At 51.1% G+C, this 16577-nt stretch overlaps 1 protein-coding gene across 4 annotated transcripts in view; it reads right to left on the bottom strand.

Annotated features, from left to right (window-relative positions):
- WDR3 (WD repeat domain 3) overlaps positions 1-16577 on the bottom strand; it is a 42179-nt gene that overhangs the window by 1357 nt on the left and 24245 nt on the right. For all 4 annotated transcript variants that reach the window (XM_077823233.1, XM_077823242.1, XM_077823215.1 and 1 more), the window contains 15 exons: positions 14855-14948; positions 13247-13348; positions 12295-12380; positions 11188-11323; positions 10205-10261; positions 9618-9718; positions 8992-9103; positions 8754-8888; positions 7201-7251; positions 6357-6422; positions 5291-5383; positions 4692-4739; positions 2596-2639; positions 1812-1940; positions 631-724 (listed from right to left, as the gene is read on the bottom strand). In XM_077823233.1, the coding sequence (XP_077679359.1) occupies positions 631-724; positions 1812-1940; positions 2596-2639; positions 4692-4739; positions 5291-5383; positions 6357-6422; positions 7201-7251; positions 8754-8888; positions 8992-9103; positions 9618-9718; positions 10205-10261; positions 11188-11323; positions 12295-12380; positions 13247-13348; positions 14855-14948 (1348 nt within the window). The remainder of the gene's footprint in view (positions 1-630; positions 725-1811; positions 1941-2595; positions 2640-4691; positions 4740-5290; positions 5384-6356; positions 6423-7200; positions 7252-8753; positions 8889-8991; positions 9104-9617; positions 9719-10204; positions 10262-11187; positions 11324-12294; positions 12381-13246; positions 13349-14854; positions 14949-16577) is intronic.

Here is a 16577-nt window from a genome sequence, read left to right as displayed (position 1 = left end):
ATCTCCCTAGCCCACATAGACACGAATGCTTTCACCATCTCCGGGAAAGGGGCAGCCAGATGCAGCCCCACAGATTTATGCAGTGCAGCCTACAGCCAACTTCATCAACACAGCAGAATGGGCAGACCCCAGCCACAGCTCACAACAAGAGGGAGCACTGCATTCGGGGAGTTGGAGTCTCTGTTCTCCACTCCTCTGTATTAAAGAGGAGGGAGCTACAACCCCCTTTCTGAAAGTTAGCTAGCAATTAGGTGACTCAGCCCTGGTAGAACACCACCTCCCCCACTCCGGGTTACTTGTGAATCACATCAGCCCATGGCAAAGGTGAAGATGGTTTCCCTTTCATGAGAGGTTTCAGTGTCCTGTGTACAAAGTACATTCATACTGGAGAGTAAAGTCTGAACAAACCACACAGCAAAATGAAAAGGGGATGGAGCCACTGTGTTATAGCCAGGAACCAGCCTGCTGCCCCCACATGCAGCAGAAATATGACAAAGGGCCAGGCTACTGGAAGGCTGGGAAGAGTCAGATGGGGACACTGGACTTTGAGACAAAAGCAATGCCTTCTGTAACCGTTAGTACAGTCACTACGCCAGAGTCTGGGCAGGGGGGGTCACTGCAGATACTCACCCTGACCTCACTGACTTTGGAAATGGTGGTTTTCTTCAGATTCTCTATCACTGTCACGAGCAGCTGATTGCTTGTGATGCGCCCAAAGTGTATCCTGAAGAACAAGACAGGCAGAGAGAGCACCCCAGTTAGATGCAGCGTCCCTTGCAGAGTGACATTCCGATAGGCCAAGGGACTTCAGTAGGAGAACAAAGTGAGGGCTTTTCTTAATTGTGTTTACGTGGTGCAGATCCCACCAAGTTGGGCACAGGAGACGGATCAGAGTGCAAACGAATGAGATCAATATTACAACAGAGGTGGACTGGAAAAGAAACGGGGGCTATTTCATAGTTTCTTTTTACAGCACAGCGGCTAAAGACCTAGGTGGCTGCTCTGGGTGAGCTGGATGTGAGATGGGCCATCGGCCCATGCTGGCATGAGGAAATATCATTCTCAGCTTCGTCAGCACTTCAGAGCTCTGAAATCTCAAACGCTGACACTATAGCTGGCAGCCCCGTCTGGGCCATATTAGCCAGACCCATGTTCCCTGTCCTGACCCAGCCTGGCTGCGCACACAGTCCTGACAACAGCCCCATCACATATATTGAGAACGATGGGACCTTTCCTCCAAAATACAGGGGACACAGGACCAACTCTGCCAGGCAGGACTCCAGGGGAAGAAGAGAAAGCTCAAGTACATTCTCCACAGGCCCAAGTAAGAATGTACTTCATCCCGCAGTACCTCAGGGTCATCCAGACCTACCCCGCATGCCCATGTGTCCCTTTCGAGCATGGCAGGTGCCCAGAGAAAGTAATGCACTCCTGCTACACAAGGAGAAGGGACAACAGGCATTCAGGTGAGCACAGCTGGGGGAAGTGCTGGCTCACAGCCCAGGAGATCAAAGGCCCCTCACTAGCTACAATGCAGGCAAAGAGCAGTGGGTCTGGCTGTCTACACAACACCCTGCTGCCATGTCTCAAACCAGAAGGGGCCACAGGTCATTTCAGGCCCAGACAGCCCACGGTCTCTCTGCAAAGCCTGTCTGCTAGCACTAACTGCCAGGGAGCTTGTCCACTAGGAACTGGACCAAGATACCCCTGCCTCTCTCCCCGTTTCATACATTCCACCACCCAGGCGTCAGATGCTGGTAAATGCTGGATTCAAACTAGTGAGTGAGGTGAGAGAACGACGCCTGACTCACCTGAGCAGAAAGAGGAGCGCACGGCAGAGGAGTTCCACCTCCGAGCCCCGCTGGATGTGCTCATTAAAGAGCACAAGCAGGTCAGGCACATACGAGAAGGGCAGCACCAGCAGAGACTCCTCCAACTCACTGAGGAGAGAGTGCAGAGACAGGGATGACTGACAGCAGCCATGGACAAACCACACTGCACCAACAGCCGCTGCTCTGCGGCAGAATGGGCCCCAGCGAGGCATGACATGCTGTGCAAAGCTGCTCAGCCTTGTCACGGTCCAACCTGGCAGCTCCCCTCTCTGAGGAAGGAGACTGGGAAGACTGACTGAAAAAAGCCAGGACCATTTGGATGGAATACAGTTTCTTCGACATCACCCAGGGCAGGGAGCAAGCAGAGAGCATTTGGGTGGGAGACAGACAATCCTGCCCTGTGGGAAAGACACTAGACAGCTCTGCCTGCCCGGAACATCTCGCTGGCTTCCTTCCATTCCACTGAGTAAAAGAGCTCCTGGCCCACCTGCATGGCCAACTCTCACCGTGGAGGACTGATTTTTACTCCCCACTTGCAGACACTCTACAGCCGCAGCGTGCACTCATTCCCAAAGAGGTGGCTTTCGTAATAGAATTACCCATGAAATACATTAAACGACTTCAAGTCTACCAGTGACATTCACACCAGTCTTTCTACCACTGCCCACCTCCAATGTAAGTGGCCAATCCAAGACTCCAACCAGAGCCAGGCTTCATTGCTCAGTAGCAAGCCCTGCTCAGCAAGAAGCCTCATGAGACTCACCTTGATTTGACTTTCTTGAAAACTTCTAGCACATACGCCGAGGGCTGTAACAGAAGGAAACGGCATCAGCTTGGCACGTCAGGAAGTGCCCTGAGGGGAGCACTAGATCAGTGGTTTTCAAACTTTTTAGACCCTTTCCAAACAATGTAGTCTACTGCATACCCCCATCTGAAATAGGGTCATAATATTCCTACGATTAGATTACCACATCTTACCCACAAGTCTTCATGGCCTTGTCCGCCATTACAGGATTATTCTCCCATTCCCCCCTCATGAGAGCTTGAGTCCCCCAGTTTGAAAACCACTGCACTAGATTGAATGAATCTCAAAGCATGTTACACCTCTACCCCAATATAACGCGGTAAAGCAGTGTTCCAAGGAGTGGGGCTGCTTTACCTCGTTATATCTGAATTCGTGTTACCGCAAGCAGTTCCTCTGCCCTCCCCTGAGCGCGCCGCAGCTCCGCTTCTCCTCCCTCCCAGGCTTGCCGCGCCAATCAGCTGACAAGCTTGGGAGGGGGGAGAAGCGGAGCTGCGGCGTGCTCGTGCGAGGCGGCGGAGCGGAGGTGACCTGAGGTGGGGGGACTGCAGCAAGTAAGGGGGCAGGGGGCACAGAGGAACCCCTCCCCGCCCCAGCTCTCCTCCTTGCCGCCGCTGCTCCGCTTCTCCTCCCCGCCCCTTCCAGGCTTCCCGCGCCAAACAGCTGATTAGTGCAGGAAGCCTGGAAGGGAGCGGGGAAGAAGTGGGGCAGTGGCGGCGTGCCGGGCTGGGGAGCGGTTCCTCTCCCTACCCCGATATAATGCGGTCTCACCTATAAGACGCAAAGATTTTTTCGGTTCCCGAGGCCGCCTTATATCGGGGTAGAGGTGTAGTTATAAAAACACAGGAACATGCTTTTAAGAGGTGTTAAATACAATCAGAATGAACAGAGATACAGAAAGCCACCGCACTTCCCATCCGCTGACAGTTTGGGATACAAAGGGCTGCTCAGGAGATGAATGAAACAAGCTGCTTTCAAAAAATTTAGTACTGGTGAGATTTTTGTAATAATTTAGCAGGTTGAATATAAAGTGTTTCTCCATTTTATACAAGTTCCGCAATTTAGCGGAACAAGTTTGATGCAATATGGATAAACACCATTTACGCTTAAGCTGTTAAATTATATAAAAAACCTCACAAAAACTAGTTACCTAAAAAGTATTACTAGCCCCAGCTCCACTCATTCATCTGCTGAACAGCACCTCCTGGGTCACAAATTGCACAGCAGACTAGGCCTCCTGCAGGGAAATAGCAGGAGGAAAAAAAGGGAGCTCCATCTCAGAAAGAGATTCAAGTACCATCCACTGTCCGAAGAGAATGAAGGAGTGACAAGGGTTTCTAAAGGGTGACTGAAAAATTCATTAGCATGTATGTAGAGATTTTATAGACCTGTTTAACACAGGAGGAACAAATTAGGCAATGGCATAACAACTGGAATATAAATGTACACACAAGCTCAGAATGTTTCATTTCAATGCACTATTATACACAAATACACACCTTTTAGTATCTAGAAGTGAAAATTGCCCACTGGGTTACACGAGCACATCAAATGCTGTAATAGTGACATTCTATATTTACATGGAATTTCACTTACAATATCTTGAGAAGCCTAAACAAGAAGTGCAGAGTTTGAGTCCCACCAATCCTTTCAAAATGAGTCTGCCTAAGGCAGAGCTCTGCATTCCACTCAGGACCACCCCACCATGGCAAGAGCAGAAAAGCGGCTGTAGGAACTGGAACTTCCATGGGTCTCCTAAAGAAAAACTGGCTTCCAGCTACTATTGTTACATGGTTCACAGCAACACAGCAGACAGGCCTCCAGTCAGCAAGAACACTTCAACAGGGAGCAGATACTGCACCTGCCAAACCCACAGAGCATTTCTGAGCATGATCTGACCTCTCAAGCGCTCAGAGCCGACGGTCTGGGCCCAGATTCAGAGCTTGCCAGCACAATGTAATTTTGCTTCTTGAACTCATGAGCGTGAATGGACACCCCAGGACCCAGACTCCCAAGAGCAGACTGTGCACAGCCCATGAATTGGGCATCTCACTTACTGAAATATTTCCATAGGCCTGGAGGATGGGGTTGACAGGAAGGGGAACCTGCAGAAAGAGAACGGGTTAGAATAAGGCAGGTACAAGTGCACACACACGGTTTCCAGTAAGAGACAAGCACACTGTCAGGCCTTTACCTGGAACTCCCCCCACACAGAGAGGTGGTTTTCAGTAGCCAGAGCAGTATAATTCTCAGAACACACAGGGCATTTTGTCTTACACATCTCCATTCTTTCCCACCCAGCCAGCCATCAGCCACCATTATAACTAGAAATAATGGGATGACGGTAAGAACGAACAGCTAGGCTGGATGGTAGGGAAAAACTCCTGGCAGAGATTTCTATTAGGCAATAGAATAATCTCCCCAGGGGAAGTGGCACAAGCCCCAGTGCAGTCCAAGACATTAAAAACCAGAAGAAAATGCACTGTTAATTGCGCAGTAGGGAATGATGCCGCCCTTCTGCCAGGAGATGGATTTCACCGACCATCTCTAGCTGCCACAACTCTTTATTTGCCTGCTTAGCTTCCTCCCTGAGGAGATGGAGCTGGCTGGACACATTCACACTTCACTGGGTATATCCATGTCCAGGTGTCTTCACCTCTTTCCCAGCAGCTTTACATATGGCCTGGTGCTCCTTTAGTTTTGCAGTCTCTTCTCTGTACAGCTCGATGGCTTCCATGATCCGCTCAGCCTGTGCAGAACAAAAGCAGCACATCAGCCACATCAGGAGCTGAAAGGCCCGGTCAAAGCAGAGCTCACGTCCTGATTGGGAGGATGGGGAGCAGGGGTGGGGGAAGCTCTTATTTATCAGCTTAAGAGCATTCCATGAGATTCCAAACATGGCACCACTGACCAGTTAGTATGTAGAAACCATGTGACCTGCACTAGCCAATCAATCAACATTCAGGATTCCTCAGCTTGCGGAGGTGCTGTTTCTCTCTCAAGGTGCTCCTCTGACATCTACAGGCAATTCCAGCCTGCTGTCCAGCAGTAACTCCTCAAAGCACTCTCTTTTCAAAAAGAATACTGGACTGGTCAGTTTTGACCATCTGTAGTTTTACTTGCTAAGGTAAGAGTAGCCAAGCCTCAGAACTGATTGCTGCAGGGGTCGGAGAGATCCCCAGGACTCCACCCTCCCACAGCATTGTACAATTGCCAAGGGGCATTATGAGACATTTCCACCTTCTTCTGAAGTATCGGGGATTGGCCAGGAGCAGGATGCCTGACTGGCTGGACCAACACACCCTGATCATGCACAGAAAAAAATCTATGCTTCTGGTGGAGAGTCCCATTACCACAGAGCATGCCTGCGGAGCCAACTGGCTTAAACAAAAGAGTATGCAAAGCTTTTAATTCTGTGTTTACAAACAGGAAACAGATCCATTCACCCCTGGTGCCTGCTGGCTGGGTGGGGAATGTCCCAGAGAGGGGAGATGGCCTCAGTACTGCCCTGGGAGGCACCAACCTGGCACATTTCTGGACGGACATAAACTCCTTCTCTGGGCTGAGGTGACCCTGCTCTGCCTGATTAGGGAAAGTCTACTTTTGTGCCCTACATCTCAGATGTCTGCTCCTCAGAGCATGAGCCCTTCCAGGGAGTCTGCTGACCTATCAGTAACACTGGAGAACAAAGGAAAGAACCAGCAACACCCACACTAACTTACCGCTTTGACAGTTTCAATGGTCTTTTTTCCTGCTAATCCAGTCTCTCCCTGGGTCTCGCCAGCCACCTGCAAGACACAAGACATGTCTCAAGCTACAGTCCTTCCCACTAGGCAGCAAAGCAGCTAATGCAGCCCCCAGGCAGCTCAACCCTCTTCCACAGTCTACATCCCTGCTGCATATTAAAGCTCAATGCCTTCCCCTGCCTCTCATGTTCTTGGCTTTCCATCAAGTTCCCTGTATCGGTGCTTTACACTGGTAATGGACTGATATAGAAATAAACTGCTTTCAGCTCAGAGTCCCAAAGCACCGAACTAGTATTAACCCTCATGGCCCCGTGAGAGAGGTGACTTTCTGGATAGGGAAATATAGGCGAAGAGAACTAACCAAGGTCACACAGTGAGGCTGTGACAAAGTCAGCAAAGGAACTCAAGCCTCCTGCCCTAATCACTAAACACACTGCTTCCCATCCATTACACATAACAAAGGCACTGAAGAGCCAGGCCTCGGACACTGCTGACCTAGCATGGATTTGAACTGGTGATGTACGAAATGGAGAGAAGGCAGGAACTGTGATTCACAGACTGTAGTTACTATACTGTAATAAGGCCAGGACCCCTCACTCTTGCAAGAAGGGCCCAGAACTCCTTAATGAGTGCCTTGGCTTTCAGTCTCCTCTAAGCCAGCATCTCCAGTGGCATGCTGCCCTGAGCTCCACACTGGGCCAGTACCAGTGAACTAGATCCTCCCAGCATTCCTTACAGGTCTCACATAAGTACAGATCCAGACGAGCTCATGAGCATTTTAGTCTGCTTAATATTCTGCTGGTCAGACAGCTCTACTCACCACAGGCTGATCTTCCTTAGCCACGCTCTCCTCGTATTCAGCTTCCCTTTGCTGCAGCGAAGGAGAAAGCAATACATTAACATGGGCAGGTAAAACAGCGAAAATGAAAGCGTTCAGCTTCCTCCCAGGAAAGCTGTGGCTTCGTGTGAACCTTGCCGCCCAATCTCAAATCTGGGACATCCCTAGCAGGGTGCCCAATGTAGGCTCCCAGGTTTGTTTTCCTCCAATGGCCCAGCATGAGCTCAAGATGCCAACACCAAGGGTTTGACTTGCACAATCACACCAGTGCTCACCACAGCAGGGCTGACTGAGTGACAGCTCTGGCATCTGCTAGGCAGGCGGGGAACAGGTGTGCAGGCTGGGCACACGGGCAGCCCGAAGAGATCGTTAGCATCAGCTAATCAAGCCGAAATTAAGACAATCCAGATACAGCAGCTCCCTCCTGAGACATCAGCCCATCCTGCAGGAAGGAGCCGTCCCAGCAGGGCACTGACTGGCACCTCGCACACTAGCATGGCCCTTGCACTGTTTAATCCATCCTCCGCTCTCCAGAGCTGTGGCTTCCCCACGGAAGGGCCAACTCGCTGTTCTTGATGCATGAAGGAGATGTATGATAAGCTCCCCTAAGAAAAGGGCATCTACCTCCCTCTGGCAGGTTTATATATCATGCTATAACCACCAGCATTTCTAATGGGCAGTCCAGGGGTATTGAGGTCCTAAGGGTCACAGCAAAATCCCCACAGAAGAGTCAGGCCAGACATCACTGACTCTCAGGTTTCCTCCTCTGCACATGCTGTCAGGCACTCTCTCCTCCACTGGCTCTTTGGGGAGTGCTTTGATGAAGAGGTGAACCCTGAAGCACAAGTTCAAGAGGCAAGGTAGGCCTCTGCCAGCTCCCCGTAGCCATAGGCCTACTATTGAGAAGGTGCTGCCCTCAACTCTCTCAGTCCTGTATCTGTTAGTTGCAGTGATGACCACAGCAGCCATGGCAGGCCCAGGTGGAGAGGAGCTTGCATGGGCCTCACACTAAGGAACGGAGCAACCTGCGCACACTGCATCTAATTAACAAACTCCCCATTGCTGTCACTGATGGAAAGTGCCCCAAACACCACGGAGGGCAGAAAGTTAAAGAGTGGCCTGCAGAGCTCAGAAAGACTTGAAGGACAAGACGAAGCCAGTACTCCTGGGGAAAACAAAACATCTATTTGGAGGGAAACCTGGGGAGCAGCATAGCAGAGAGCACGTTAGCTAGGAGTCTGCAATGCAATATAGCAGGGAAAGAGAAAAGAAAAAGACAGCCAGTGCAATCTTGAGCCACCTGAAGATCATGCTGGAGGCAACTGTGCCTTTCTCTGCAGTACTACCAATCCCCCAGAATACTCCAGTCACTTCTGGACATCTCACTCCCAGACACAGGTAAACAGCGAGCTGAGATCTCTTAGGTGCTGTGTAAGATCCTCTGAAGATTAAGAAGGGGCATTTAGTGGCTGAGGAGACACTAGGGGTGGAATTGTCTCTTGTAGGAGACCACAAGGAAAGACTAATGCTCTTACCATCTCCCTTTCCTCTTCAAGGATTAGCGGCTCCCTTGTCCTTTCCCAAAGGCGCAGGGATTTATCATGAGATGAAGACACGATGTAGTCGCCGCTCGGACTGAGTGCCAAGCACCACACCTCCTGGTGGTGTCCCTACAGGTCAGAGGGAAGAGATGAGACAAGACCCACACCAATTCTCCCAGTCATTAGGGGAAAAGAGCTGCCCAGGCCTCAGTCACTCTCTGAAACCCTTTACCTCCAGGGTCTGGATGTGCTCAAACTTATCCGCATCCCACTGCTTAATCTTGTGGTCCTTCCCGGCCGTGAAGAAGAGATGGGACTTGTGCACAAACTGGAGGGTCATCACACTGAAGAGTGAGAGAAAGGGATCGCCATCACACAGGCAGAAAAGGAGACAGTGAAATATCTGAAGCCAACACCCTTTCTACAGCAGCCCCCTCTCTGCCTGTCCCGTGGGAGCACTCTCTGGGCATTGCAGGGACTCCAGGAGGTAGAGGGAAGAGATTTACCAGACTACGACATCAACTGTACCAGCCTCTGCTGCCTTCCGCTCTCCTGCGTGCTCTACCCCAGTGGAGCTCAGCCAAGCTTCACAGCAGGGCACAAGCACCAAACAATGAGCTGAAGAGCACCAAGGCTCAGCGCTGAGGAAGCGGGGAGAGCTGGAGCACCACAGACCAGTGCTTCAGAACCACTGCTCAGGAAGGTGCGCCCGCCTGCTCTGGTGCCTACGCAGTGCCACACACAGGAGGCCAGGGGTCCACATCCCACCCCTGCAGGAGCACTGGAGAGACGTCACTGCCGGGCAAAGATCAGTGGATCTGCAGGGAGGAGTCTGCAGCCCACCACACCAGGGCCTACCTGTCATCGTGAGCAAAGAGAGATCGGTGACAGTCGCCGAAGTCCAAGCCCCAGATCTTCACATTCCTATCAGCAGAGCCAGTTGCAATTAGGGCCCCGTCCTACACCAAGCAAGGCAGAGAGAAGGGGCATGACTGACCCGGAAGGAATGACAATGATCTCTGAGGGGGCCACTAGGACTGAAAAGTACATGACTAATGAGCAGGGGCCCCAGAAACAAGTCTCCGTCCACCAGGAAAGGACATACAGCTGTATTACATCCCAAAGCAACCAATGGGGGACTGGGAAATGTTGGGGCGAACTCGACAGAAACTTTCCCCCATCCAAAATTCACTTGTGGGTTCTTGTCATGACCTAATCCCACAATCCTTTGCAGCCAACAAAGGACTGTGGAATGGGTGAGGATTAGTTTGGGTCCTATCAAGTTCGGGTGGATAGTTGGGTGGTTTTTAAGTCCAGCTAAGAATCACCATTCTAGAGGGCCCTGCCTAGCTCTATTCCCAAGCAAGGCTGTGGTCAGTTTTTAAGGCCACAAACATCGGCAGAATTCCAGAAGATCTTTTGTGAGCAGCCCCCACTTCACTCACATAGGAGATATCCATACAGAGCACCGGCAGCTTGTGTCCATACAGAGACAGGAAAAACTGGAAAGAAAGAGGAAATGGATCTATTTAGAAACACTGGGCACAGCACTTTGAAAGCCTGCTGCTCTGTCCCGAAATCCCCTACATTCAGAGGTGCCTGCGCTTCCAAACACCTTCACAGTGAAGGTTAGCAGCTGGCCTGTGATTACAGGGAAGATGGCAGGCAGCTGATACTGTTAGAAACAGTACCCAAGATCACTGACAGATCAGAGAGGAGAGAGCACCCGTTCCTTGGCTTCCTTTGTGTATTTGTCAGCATTTTATGTGCAGCTCCTAACCATCATATGCTGGTCTGTTTCACTGACTAGCCCAAGGACCATCTAACTGCCAGGCACTATTCACAAGAAGGGAGTGTGCTCTCACATGCAGGGAGGCTCTCCTTCCTGCATTGGCTTCAGAGTTCGGCGCCCGTGTGTTGACTGGAGGAGAGCTGTCAAAGGTGCTCTAGCCCCACCCCCAAATCTCTTCACAGACACAGGGAGGAGGAGCAAGGGAAAGATGGGAAGGGGGCCCACAAGGCTCCTGCACTGAGTGGGGAGGGCACCACTGGCCTTGCCCTCCTGTGCAGCTAGATGTTTGTAGCCAGGGGAGGGCCTGATTCCCCCCCAATTTAAATGCAGATTTCCCACTGAATTCTGGCCAGTGTTTGGTGGGATTTTGGTCAGTAAATAGGGACCAGAACCAGAAGTCAGCAGACTTCCCCATTTGTTATTACTGGCCAGCTAATTACTACATGTCCCCCTCCAACTCTCCCCAGCCTTACATTACTGCTTCAGGTACCATTCCCATGTAACAACAGTGACTGCACCAGGTAAGCCTGTAGCTCTGCTCCAGCAACCAAGCCACACCTTCCCAGGCAGCTGCCTCACTGCCCCCCACACCAACTCTCATCCCAACCCCTCCATGCAACCCAGGCAAGAGGCCACCTTCAACGTGTCAGTGTAGAATATTTTCACAGTGCAATCCAGTAAGGAGATGGCCAGCAGCTTCTGGTTGGGGCTGTAACGCACACAGAGAACGTCCTCATCCAGCTGCAAGATGCGCGTCTGCTTCATGGAGAGCCTAGCAATGGCCAAGAAGAAAATAGCATCATTGTCCTTGCACACAGAGCGCCAAGGGTGTAAACACAATACACAGCCACCTTCCTTGGCTCTTGGAATGAAGCAGGACTGAAATGAGCCACAAGCTGTCCACATATGGATTTCACTGCCCCATCTCTCACTCACCTATACGGAGAATCTGACTGAGAAGAAGTTTCAGGGAAGCTGGAAACCAGTGACCCAAAAGTGACTTGAATTCAACACGGCAGGGAATAGATTCACAGAATGCAGCAAGCAGCACAAGGCCACTCAATCTCAGTTTGGGAAATTAAGGGAGTATGGTCCAATGAAATGAAGCAATTAAAATACGGAAGGGGGCTGGGGAATCCCATGAGAGATTGTGAGTAGGACTCAACAAATCCTCAGCAACACCAGACTGCAAAGAACATGGAAGCAGGGCTGGCCAGAAAACAATTCTGCTTCATGAAAAGTTTTGGGCTTTCAAAAATTTTTCTTCAGTCCGATGCAGAATGAAAACAACGTGCAAAATTTCTCCTGAACAAATGAGAGAGACCCTTCCCCAGAACAACTGATTGCCTGGTCAGAGCACTCACCTGGGATGTGGGAAACCCAGGGTCAGATTCTGCTCTGCCTGATTTGGAGCAGGGACTTTGAGTGACTCGCTCTAAAACCTAGTGGTTAGGTAATTCAAGCCTGGGTCTCCCACATGCCAGGTGAGAGTGCTGTAAACGCTAGGCTGCAGAATGAATCACTGAGATGCTCTCACTCAGTACCATCCTGAACCTGAGAAACCTTCCCGATGAAGAAGTTTGCCAGAACAGATATTTGTTTCTACACATTTCAGTTTAGTCACACACACACAGAGCACATGTTACCAAAGGCATCCAGGAACAAAACTAAGGCCAAACCATCAAGCAGGGAGAAGGAATGTAGCGATGGAATGCTGCCTCCAGAGAGGCTTTTTTCTCTCACCTCTTTTGTGTGCCATTCTTGTCCTTCACCAGCTCAAACTCCCAAAACTTGACACATTTATCAGCACCTCCTGTTACAAAGCCACGCTGAAGGAGAAAAGTTTAAAATTTAAGCAAGTGAGAGCACTTTCACTGCACTCAGGAAGAATAATACACCCAAAGCAAGGTCCTTACACTTGAAGAGCCTTTAGCTCTTCAGTTCCAGACCAGAATTTAAGTTCATAAGACCTTAAGACCCAGCCTAGACCTTAAGTTCCTACAACATGAAGGTTAAGAGCAGATTACACTGACCATTGGTTCAGTTAGAACACAGAACTTTTATTTACTGTGCAGAAGACACAAACACATTTGGATTTCAAAGGCTTTGGCAGACAGGGGATTTTTTCAGGTGGAATGAACTTAAGATGGTGGAGTGGGCAGGATAAATCAAGATGTAGCCTATACCAGCAGGCTGTCTCGTGTACTGACAACCTTCCGGAGCAACTTGACTGATTTGCTGTAGATAGTGGATGTGTGTGTATGCTCATTGTGTAGGATGAAAACCCATTTGACCATATTATTGCACCTAGAACACTTTATCAACCACACAGAAATGGACTGCTTGTAGAATCGCATTTCCATTACACCACTGGAATCAGTTATAAAGTCTTCCTACTGCTCTAGGATCTGCAGATGAGAAGTGTTCCAGAAAGACAATGAGCTGTCACTGTTTTGAAAACACAGAAAATGACACCCCACACTAAAACAGCAGAGGGCTATTGGTGTACTACCAAGACAGGTTCAGGTGTGCAGAACTGAACAGCAGAATGTTTTATAATGCCGAACAAAAGTGCGGAGGTGATAAACACCCCCCACATCAAAACCCTACAATGCCAACTTCTGCATCCTCAAAGCCACCCCTGAGACACAGGCTTCCTGAGAGCAGCGCAGACCTACCACTAAAAGAAAGTTACCTGGTCGGGTGAAAGAGAGATGGACCACAGGGCCCCATCGTGTGCTGCAAGTGTCTCCAGCAGACTCCCGGAGGCCAAATCATACAGCTGCAGCTTCCCTGTCTGGGGAGACAAATTAACAGAGAGCAAGTCAGCAACTTTATTCTGTCTCCAGTACATGCCAAGACAGCTTGAGATGCAGTGAACAGGTCCAAAGCCCAGTCTGCAGGCCTGTGCCTCAAACAAGGTGTGATAACTTGAAGCATAGCGTCCCAGAGACGGAACGATTTGTGATTAAAGGAGCAAGGATCCCAGTGGAGAACAAGGTAGCCAGCAGGAGAGGAGCCCAGCTAAATTAAAGAGACATAACAGGGAGGGGGAACATGGGAGCTCTCAGATCAAAATGAAGTGTGAGAGGAACATCCTGGTGCCAAGGCAGAATCCTACTGGAGAAATGCACCAGCTCCATCTATGGACTCAGCACAGAGGACACATTTCTGACCTGCAGCATCCCCAGCTGTCCCTGGCCTGGAATCTCTACACACAACTCCACTGATACACCTTACTCCTGACCTGTTGCACTCCCGTCTGTGGCCCGCAAAGCAGTAAATAGGCACTAGACACAGCCAATCACCAGGGACCCTGTTTACACTAGGGACATTTTCAAAAACATCCCACCATTGCTAACACCAGCCAGCTCAACCCACACGAGCTACACCTAGGGCAGAAAGGGCACCAACTGCCACAGGCACTTTCAGCACTAAGTGAATCAGACATGCTCTGAAAAGGGCTACAGGGCAGTGGTAAGATCACCAGGGACAGCCCATTTTCATTAAGGCTGCCCGCGTTGCTAACACAAGTGGAGCTGAACCAGTACTAGCAATGGTGGAAGTTTTTAGGAAGGTTCCCTAGCCCAGTGGTTTTCAAACTTTTTTTCTAACGACCCAGTTGAAGAAAATTGTTGATCCCCATGACCCAAGGGAGCTGGGGATAAAGGGTGTGGGACGGGCTCAGGACTGGGGCAGAGGATTGGGATGTGGGCTGCGGTGATGAGGAGTTTGGAGTGCAGGAGGGGGCTCCGAGTTTGGGGGGGCTCAGGGCTGGGGCAGGGCGTTGGGGTGCGGAAGGGGGTCAGGGCTCTGGGGTGGGGCCAGGGATGAGGGGTTTGGGTACAGGAAGGGGCTCTGGGTTGGGGGGAGGAGGCTCAGGGCTGGGGCAGAGAGTTGGGGTGCCGTCTTACCTCTGGCAGCTCCTAGGCAGCAGTGCAGCAGGGGTGCTAAAGCAGGCTTCCTTCCGGGAACCAGCCAATGGGAGTGCGGAGCCAGTGCTCGGGGCAGGGACAGCGCACGAAGCCCCATGGCCCCCCCATGTAGGAGCTGGACCTGCTGCTGGCTGCTTCCAGGGCGCAGTGCGGTGTCAGAACAGGTAGGGACTAGCCTGCCTTAGCTGGGCAGCACCGCCGACCGGGTCTTTTAATGGCCCTGTCAGTGGTGCTGACCAGAGCCACCGTGACCCAGTGCCTTCCATTCCACGACCCAGTACTGGGTCATGACCCACAATTTGGAAGCCACTACCCTAGCCTAGTCAGGGGCTAGGTCTCAAGGGGAGCTCCAGGAGGGAGCCAGTTACCTTAGTTCCTATGATGACCTGCCGATCTCCCGGGACGAAGAGCGAGCACAGCGCATATTCGCACGCCATGGTCCGGATACACTGCAGGGTCGACCTGTGGGCACAAGCAACATGCGAGATTCCATCGTTGTGTACAGACCTTGCCCCTTTAAATGAGCTGTGTTGCTAAAAGGCCTTTCATACCAATTGGCCCCTCTCTCATGCACTGTACAGGAGGCCAAAGATTACAGCACCACTGAGGGGGACAAATCCATCTCAGAGCCTGGCCCTCCAGCTCGAATGCTGCTACCCCAGCACAGCACTGAAAAGGATTCCCTATAAGCCAACTGGGAACACAGTCAGCCCCCAGCTCATTCTTGTGAAGAGGGACAGGAGAACAGCCCATGGCAGCAACACGGTACTTCAGCCAGGAAGGAGTACCAAACTGTGGGGTATTATGAGCCTGGCAGGGCACATGCTGAGCCTGGCAGGGCACATGCTGAGCCCAGCAGGCTTGTGAGAGATTGCACTGGCTGGGGTAGGACAAGTGCCAGGTAGAATCAAAGCCTCAGTGCACAGCTTAGCCCATAGGAAGGTTAATTGCCCACCCAAGTACCTCTGTGATGCTAGATCCAAACAGAAAATCTATGGGATCCCCAAACCTGCTCCCTATACCAGAGAGAGAACTGGGAGACTGCTACCTCTCCCTCACAAAGTAACTGAAAACTGCTGGCTAAGAGAGGGGGGAGCAGGGTGGGAGGAGTTCTCAGAGGATAGCCATATCCCAGGGGAGTAGCATTTGAGGAGTCAGTGATGGTGAGGGAGCTCTGCGATAGCATTGTGGGTTAGAACAGTGACCCAAACAGTCCAATGTCCTTTCTCCAACAGTGGCTGGCATCAGATACTTCAGAGAAGGCACAAGAAAACCCAAGGCTATGTCCGTGGGTGAAGTTTCTCCCTAGCCCCACGCAGTTAGTGGTTGGTTTATGTCAGAAAACACAGGATTAGAATCCCACATGGAAAAATAATCAGCACATGTGATTTTTTTCACCCCACAACTGGCAGGTACTCTACAAGAAAGAGCCCGCAATGGGAGGAAAACGGCACCACTGCTAGCCCTTCCTCTGCCTGCACCTCTTGGAACACTCCACGAGACAGGCATCCTGACCCCGGAAACTTCAACACAGGTTCTGGTCTTGACTTGCTGGGAATGCCGCCTGCATATCCCCACCAAAGAAAGCCAGGCAGGGAGAACCACCTGGTATGAGAAGTGTCTGTTGGTGGAGTCCCTCAGGAAGCTGGTAAAAGAGCTGCAAGAGGTGGCAAGGACTTCATCGACAGGATGCACACAGACACATCCAGGATGGAGGATGCTAGACAACCTCAGATAACTACAGCAGCACCAGAAGAGGAAAGAGAACTAGCTACTCCACAGGAAGGAGACTGGTCGAGCCCACATCCGAAATGCAACAGAAAGACTGCTGAGGATCATCCGTCCCTCTGACCACTAATCCATGCTGCTCATCCATCTGGGCCCTAATGATATTGCCAGGTATGACCCTGAGCAGATCAGCTGTGATTACAGTGCTTTGGGAGCAAGGGTGAAGGAGATGAGGTCCCAGGGGTTGCTCTTGTCCTTCTTCCCAGTTGAGGGTAAAGGCCCAGGCATGGATATGAACAGTCTGGAGAGGAATGCAGGGCTGTGCGGATGGTGTTGAGGGGAGGGCTTTGGCTTCCTTCACCA

This window comes from Eretmochelys imbricata, chromosome 1, assembly GCF_965152235.1.
Source record: "Eretmochelys imbricata isolate rEreImb1 chromosome 1, rEreImb1.hap1, whole genome shotgun sequence".
Lineage (NCBI taxonomy): Eukaryota > Metazoa > Chordata > Testudines > Cheloniidae > Eretmochelys > Eretmochelys imbricata.
Note: the sequence above shows the minus strand (reverse complement) of the source record. Positions and strands in the feature narration are given on the sequence as shown.